This window comes from Myxocyprinus asiaticus, chromosome 15 (assembly GCF_019703515.2).
Source record: "Myxocyprinus asiaticus isolate MX2 ecotype Aquarium Trade chromosome 15, UBuf_Myxa_2, whole genome shotgun sequence".
Classification (NCBI taxonomy): domain Eukaryota; kingdom Metazoa; phylum Chordata; class Actinopteri; order Cypriniformes; family Catostomidae; genus Myxocyprinus; species Myxocyprinus asiaticus.
In genome coordinates, this window is record NC_059358.1 from 42,064,288 (window position 1) to 42,072,593 (window position 8,306).

General features: G+C 38.1%; 1 protein-coding gene across 2 annotated transcripts in view; it reads right to left on the minus strand.

Annotated features, from left to right (window-relative positions):
- Positions 1-8,306, minus strand: part of LOC127452626 (LIM domain-containing protein 1-like) — a 70,321-nt gene that overhangs the window by 20,877 nt on the left and 41,138 nt on the right. For both annotated transcript variants that reach the window (XM_051718249.1, XM_051718250.1), the window contains exons 3-4: positions 2,373-2,440; positions 1,600-1,662 (exon numbers count right to left, since the gene is read on the minus strand). In XM_051718249.1, coding sequence (XP_051574209.1) covers positions 1,600-1,662; positions 2,373-2,440 — 131 coding nt within the window. The remainder of the gene's footprint in view (positions 1-1,599; positions 1,663-2,372; positions 2,441-8,306) is intronic.

Genomic DNA, 8,306 nt, shown 5'->3' on the forward strand with positions numbered 1-8,306 from the left:
GTCAATGTCAAAAGCAAAACTGTGCAAGAGACAACCAGCGTGTGCTCAGTAGAGACCGAACGGTAGCCAGATAAATTATAGTTTTGAGATTTTAAACTAAATTAAACGTAAACATTCAATATGTTTTATATCTGAATTTATAGTGTCTAATAAAGCATTGGCAATGTACAGTTACATTTCTCATGCTAATAAAGCTTGATGTAAATTGATTCTGCCCATTTGATCTTATTATTTAAAAAGTCCACTGGGGAATGACAGAAGATTTTGCCCAACTTGTAATGCCCACTGATTTTTTGGAATAACATATAGATAAACTTATTTCAAAGAATTAAACCTGTAAAAAATTTATAATTAACTCTCTTTGCAACATGTTCATATTTAAATAATTAAAATAAATGATGACTAATCACTTACTAGCAAGTTCTCTAGACAAAGTATAAAGTAAATATATTTATAATAAAAAATAAATAAAAAAACATTGATATATAAATATATTTTATTTTTTTTAATGTGTCATGTACCATTATAAATCATGATTAATTACAGAAAACTGTGCAATTAGTTAAAAAATGTAATCGATTCACAGCCCTAGTGTAAACAGGCTGACATCCTTGACTGTTGCGACATGTTTCACAGTTTTCTCAACGTCATTCACCATGAGTTCCATATTTTTTGGCTCAACTTTTAACTTTTAAAAATGCATCCTTAGACTCCTGTGTTCTGGGTGTTTCTTCCACTTGGGGCACTTTCAAGACCCAGGGGCTGATTTTAATTAAAACAAACAGATTTCAACTTTTCTATGTGTCAGTAAAAAACATGCTTGAGGTGAATTATAAGAAGTGAAAATTCAAGGTAAAAATCACTTGTAAGTGATATATTCTGATTGAGCGTCATTTCCAATCAAGCTGTAATTTTGCCAAATTATGCAAAAAGTGTAAAAATATTATTGAATTGTTTGTATTAGGTTACACAAAATGTAAGTTCTGAAATCAGCCAAAGCAAGACAAAGGAGTTGGCCATTTTATTTAAAAAACTAACAAATAAAAAATAATTTCCATCAGTGTAATTTCCACTACAGAATTCTATTAAACACTATACAACATTTGAGATGTGCAGGAAGTGACACTGTGGTGGGAATTTTCCAAACTTTCAGAAAAAAATTACAAAAATGTCCAGAGATGCAGGTACATACACTGCTGGACATTGTTAATTAACAAATAACAGACTCAATTGTTTGAGTGTGAAAAAGTTAACAAGACTACTCTCAAGAATCCCCTAGCATCTAGCTATTTTTCAAAATTAGAATGTGTTCGTGTCCTTTAGAAACAACAGAATCCTTTCAGAACAGCCTCTTAGATCAGTCTCCAGATATGCCAAGTGTGCTTGTGTCAAAATGAGTGTATAAGAGGAGATGAGCATCTGTGCTTGATGAGTTACAGTACATCGTCATCTATCTGTCCATATCTTTATGGTCAGTCTAACTGTCTTTACAGTGAGCACTGTGTACTAAGGAGGCTTTCAACAATTTGAACCCGACCAGTTCATGAAATGTGTGTGCAACTATCACTAATCTAGGGTGTGGCGGTACAGCAGACTCACCATATCCATGATTAAATGTCCACACACGTTGCATTTATCAGCAGACTGCTGAAACCCAGAGTACTATTAAAGACAAGAACAGAGTCAGAAGGGTTACTGCTAAAGTAAGCCTGTTCAACCAACTCTCATTCCTTTCTGTCACCTCATTTTCTGTAACCCACACAACATTAACATCTCAGACATAACCATTCCTCTAATTTAAGGACATTTAATGAGGCGAACCGCACTTTTAGTGACAGGAATGCAGTTTCACCTCTTTTGAACCAACCAAAATACTTTCATAAGTTTATTATGTACAGTACATAAGAGCTGGTATGTTTTTAAAAAGTTCAATTCATATTTACTGAACATCTACTAACAAAATGGGTCAGTAGCATTGATTTTGGTTTTATCCAGTTACACATATATGAATCTGGCATACTTATCCACCTTGCCACAGGTACATACATAATGCATTCATCAATAGCTCTTACATACAGTGGGGTCCAACAGTCTCATTTAATTCATGTAAAATTTTCATTTCAGCTTTTCACATTGTTGCTGATAATATAATTTGAAGTGCAAAATCTTTTTGTCAAAACTGCGTCAAGAGGTATGATGCTCACTGTGTATCCAGGTAATTAAAATTGCTGTTAAAAAGTGGCAAAATTGACTTTTAAGACATCCTTTAGATAGGAGGACACATGCTTCTAGCATAAACTGTCACCTATGACTTACACTCTCAAGACATGTTCAGACTTGCAAACTACATAAAAGAGAGGAAGACAGCATACCAGGAAGTCCTCTTCACAAAACACTTTCCCAGAGACATAGTAAAAGGCTTTTCCCCGGAGCTTTCGACCTGCAGACAACAGAGAAATATCATCATCAGTTCAGCGGCACTTCAGACAAACCAAAATTCACGATGTATCGTTGTCTGACACTAAATAATACATATTCCTTATTAATTGAAAAACAAAATGTCTTTTGATAAAATAATGAGTGTTTTCATACACAACAGAATGCTGATAAATATAAAAAACTGGCTCATTATAAAACAAACTTAAGCATTTGAAAGTGTTTACTGTTTAAAGTGACCTTAAATGTTGTCGACTTATTTAAGGTGAAGTGTGTGATTTCAATGTTCAAATACTTTCTATTAATCCAGTTAAGTATGCAGAATCAACTAAATGTAAGCCTTTTGTAGTTTGATGTGCCTGAAAAGTGTAAACACACGGGTCTATCAAAACATTGCTCTGTTTGTTTGAGCATCACAACCTGCCCAGCTCAACCAATTACCTGAATTTGTGCAGAGACTATGTGTTTTAGAAAAAACAGTGTTCATACTTACATCGTGGTACATTAAAAAAAAAAAATTTTTCGCAAAGATATTTGTATAGTGACATCTTCAAGCTGCATCAATCATGTCCACACCCACACACATCATCAACACGTCTCTTACAACTGGAAACTTTCCCAACACATTCAAGCAGGCTCAAGAAACCCCACTGGTCTGGCTTAAAAAATAAATAAATAAATAAAAAAACACTCAACGGAGACTGCCTTCTTGTCAGTAGCTGAAACCCTGTGACTGGCGAGAGCTAACTCCAAATAATTTGTCCTCAACCTCCTTGTCTGCTGCTTTTGACATGGTAAACCACCAGATCCTCCTGTCCACCCTTTCCGACCTGGGCATCACAGGATGGTTCGAGTTGTATCTCACATGAAGATCCTTCAAGGTCTCTTGGAGAGGAGAGGTGTCCAAGTCACACCAGCTGACCACTGGTGTTCCTCTGGGATCAGTGCTTGGACCCCTCCTCTTCTTGAACTACACATCATCACTCGGACAGATCATTAAGGCACATACCACTGCTATGCAGATGATATGCAGCTCTACCTGTCTTTCCAGCCTGACCACCCCACATCTCAGCTCGTATCTCTGCCTGTCTCTCTGAGATCTCAGCCTGGATGAAGGAACGTAACCTACAGCTCAACCTTGCCAAGACAGAATTCCTAGTGATCCCAAGCAACCCATTTGTTGACCACAACATCTCTATTCATCTTGATTCAACCACACTAATGCCAACCAGGACAGCCCGGAACCTGGGATTGCTGGTAGATGACTAGCTTAACTTAACTGCAAACATCTCATCAACCGCCTGGTCATGCAGGTTGCAGGTTACAACATCAGGAAAATCAGACCTTTCCTGTCTGAATATGCTGCACAGCTCCAGGTCCAAGCTCTGTTCATTGCAAGATTGGCCTACTGTAAGGCTCTGTTGGACGTCCTCCCAGCTAACATGATTAAGATGGTCCAGAACACACCAGTGCATCTAGTCTTCAATCAAATAAACGAGGGCTCATGTCACCCCACTCTTGATTTCACTCCACTGGCTACCAGTAGCTGCCCACATCAAATTCAAGGCTTTGACTCTGGCCTTCAGGACAACTGATGGAACAGCTACTATTTACTTCAATTCACTCCACCAGGTCTATGTTCCAACTCGTTCTCTGCGGTCAATGAGAGAGCAGTGCCTGGTGGTCCCATCGCAAAGAGGTACAAAGTCTATTTCACAATAGGGCTGGGTGATAAAACGATCTCGATGTTTATCGTGATAAAAACAATCCACTATATCGCTAAAATCTTCGGAGGAATTTTCAATAATTAGGCCAAGTTCTACATCTAGACGATCAGGTGCGTGTCGCTAAAAACGCAAGCAGTTCGGCTTTCTCAGGCTACGTTTCCACTGCCGTGGAAAATATCCGCTTAAAGACACTCACAACACTAGGAAACAGCTTGCTCTGCACCACTGTCAATCCTACAATCCACCTTGTGGGTGTGGTGCTTGGCTTCAGTAGGAATGAATTGAAAACGCTCTCTCAGCTTTGATCACAACACGCCAGTGGAAACGTAGGGTCAGGCTGCATGAACTTGCTAATGTTAGCTGCCTTGCTAAAGATTAGGCTACGCCGGACACCGCGGTCCGGATCCGGACCCCAGATTGATTCTATCCACACTGCAAGACTTTATGACGATGGTTGCGCCCTCTCATCATCTCTAATGAGCAGTGCTATTTCACAATCATTCACCTTCTCTGTTCCTCTGTGGTGGAATGAGCTTCCAACCTCCACACAATCTGTTGAAACCAACTCAACATTCAAGAACTAGTTGAAAACATATCTATTCTATGAGCACTTAACCAATCCACACCAATTACACTTACTATTTAATAACTTAAAACTACTTGTCTGTTTCTTTTTTATGTGCTAGCTTCTATACTACTCCAGCTACTCTGAGAACTTGGCAGTGCGATACTATAGATATTGTTGACTTTTGCTTGACAAATTGCTTGCTATGTTCCTCATTAGTAAGCCACTTTGGACATAAGTGTCTGCTAAATGACACTTATTGGGCCTCATTCATTGGGGTAATTAACATGTAAAATAGAGCTTCCCAAAATCTTTCTGCTGGATTCACGAACGCTTCCCAGATTTGTTATTAAAACGTGTGTATGTTAGTGAATTCCAAACGTCTGTAAATAGAGCGCGTGTGCCCATTCATTCACAATTATCATAATCCACGGCCATGAAAACGTCACATAAGGAAGGCTTCAGACTCGCTAGTAAATGAGAATAGGAAGTGTTTAACATCTATGCGAACAGTAATTAACCTTCTGTGGTTCAGTTGATCGCATTTCCAGCGTCATTGGTGAAACTTCTCTAGTAAATCATGATGGTAACAGTGATATTTCCCTTGCAACAGGAAAAATCTTTAAAGGAATAGATAGAATGCACGAAGAAGGTCTTTGACCGAAAAGCTGTTAGATTTAACTGATTTGCAAGCTATATGGACAGTGTGAGGACTTTTTCTTTTCCCCCCTGTTGTATTATGTATGCAACTGCCCGCGATGTGTTTAACAGCATTATACCATTAACCATACGTTACCAAATGAACGCAATTTACTGATGCCTATGCTAAATTATGAAACCTAAATTATAGAGCTCATTTCAAATAAAAAAATAAAAATAGCCAGTCATGTTAGAGGGCATTCATTTTTTTCCAAGAAAATCAAACACAAACAAGAACTGGTTCTCGGTTATCAACCCTATTATTATTTATTTTTTTAAGGTTAATTTCACTCATTTAATTATTAGTAAATTTTTTCATCACTTATTTAATTTCACTTCTACCAAAATGTGGTCATGGCAGTTTGTCTGAAAGAACACAACACGTTCGGATGTCTTACGCACGATTTACACATGGTCGGGATTAGCGAATTTTGTTCGTACCGACTAACGTTTTGAAAATACGAAAGTTTCATGAATCTGAAAATTTTAATCAGACTGGCTTTACGAACGATTTACACACAAAAACAAATCTGCTCGTGTTTCATGAATGAGACCCAGTGTCACAATCTCAATTTTTCTCTGCTCTATCTTAATTCTTGTTAGCACAAATCTAGTTAGATCATTACCTGAAAGTGTCAAAATGTAGTCTGATTTATGAACACATGTTGATAAGGGTCAAAATAAACCAGGGTCCAAACTCTAATCACATGAGAGAGAAATTTTAATTGAATTTAATAAGCAGACAGTTCAGACAGATTAGTAGCAAAATACATTAAGAAAGTGTCAGAACTCTGTGAGCACTTCAAATATTCTGCTGTTTTCTAGCCCATGGGGAGGACTTACTGTCCCAATCTGGGCTGTTTCTGTCTTTTTACCTCATCAGACAGACATAGACAGACAGACAGATCCCTCCCATCCCACAGGAAAGAAAAACATTCCACGCATTTTCAGCAGAGGGGGTTAGGCTGATGTAGTTAACCCTCTCTAAACCCAATGAAAGCCTTCATGTCATTGCTATTAGCCCAAAAGACACAGTGGAATACAGTCAACCTAAACAAAACGTTTATTGAGATTGTTTCATGAGTCTGCTGGCAATCTAAAAGTGTTTATTTTAATGCTGGAACGATTACTGCTCAGCCACATGTTTCAAATGCACGTACCTCAGTCTCAGGCGCACAAATCACACAGCCACACTTGGCTGAAACAGTTTCATGAGCCAAGTATGTACTAAACAAACAATGATTAGATTTTCAAAGCATGGTGAGTGTGCTACGATACTCTGCAACAGACAAGCAGTAAGTGAGAAAATGAGAAGAGATTTGTCTGGGTGAAAAGCTCATGTGGATGTTGGAGATCAGTTTGTTACAAGGAAACAGAAGCCAATCACAGGGAATGCTGGTACATGTTGACCAGGGGGCTAAGTTAATCTTTCCCCAGGGGGATAAGAGTAATAATTCAGAAACTTTTAACATACTCACAAGAAGATATCTCAGGGAGCTTAGTGGGGTCAAAAGCCAGCCACATCATCCATCAAGCACACAAATCCAGCAAAAACGTATAACTATAATCTCTAGTGCATAGTATCTAGGGCTGGGCGTTATGGCTACAAAAAGTATGTCTCAATAATTTTCAGCTTGATAATTATGTTTTTGATCTGAAATGGCTTAAAGTGATTTTTTTATTTTAGTCAGAGGAACCATCATGTGGTTTAAGGGAATCCTTAACACTGATAGTTGACCAGTCGTTCAGACAACCCACTAGTCGATTAATGAAGTATGGAGTTTTGAGCATCCCTAGCACAGTGAAACTTCTGTGTGAATGGAGGTAAAAATCAGCTTTAGTCTCACTGAGCACTGACACAACTCTGTGTAAGATTTCAAGGAAATGATAATCCATTCTGGATTTGGTGTCTCTCCAAAAAGCAAATGAGAAAATGAGGATGATGAGAGATGGATGAAGCTCTGAGCCTCGCCACATCCATCTTGCTCAGGCTGCACTGCTGAGAAACCTAATGGGAGGACACTAGACTAATGACATCCAATGTAAGGGTCATATTTTAATGACAGAGAAGAAAAGCATGTGCTTCATTTCCCTACATACGTCTTGGGCTAAATACATTTTATGAACAAAATCTGAGAATTTCAGACTAGAATTCAATCAACAGTCAGATTTAGTGGGTAATTCAGTTATCCCTGCATGTTCAATTTGGCACTAACCACACTATATGTGCTTAAATTATATTATCACTGTTATGCTGTCATATGAGAAACGGTGAGCGTGATTAATTCCTTCAAAACATAGATCTCTCCAAATTCATCACAATCCTCCCGCAAAGACTGGTCCACAAAAACAGTCTGGTTCATTATGATTAACAACCCTAGAGTCCATGTCCTTTCATAGAACTCAACTTCTAATGATTAGGTTAAAAACATAGTTCAGACTAGGGATGTGCGAGACTAGTCGACTAAACGGTTCTGATGCTGCTAGTCGACACTGAAATTACTAGTTGGTTAATAGTTTACACATTTACTTTTGGCTTTATATTTTTACAGAGACTGCAAATTACTGTCATATTAATGTTACACATTTTAAATATAAATAATAATACAAATATTATTAAAAAAGAGGATATCTGGAGCAGATACAAAGTTTAATTTCCCTGCAGGCTGCGCGTGCTTCTTCCCTCTCTCACTCGCGGCACACACAGGAAAATGTCCTCTCGCTAGACAAGAAAACTCAGCAAAGTACTGTAGCTATAGAAATCACTTTGGTGGTGGTTCGGGAAGCGGATTTCCAAAACATTGGCTTGAAAGCTGGAAGTTTTCACATTTGAGTCTTCTTTAAATCTGTGCGTGCTTGAAAGTTATTTTTCCACTGAG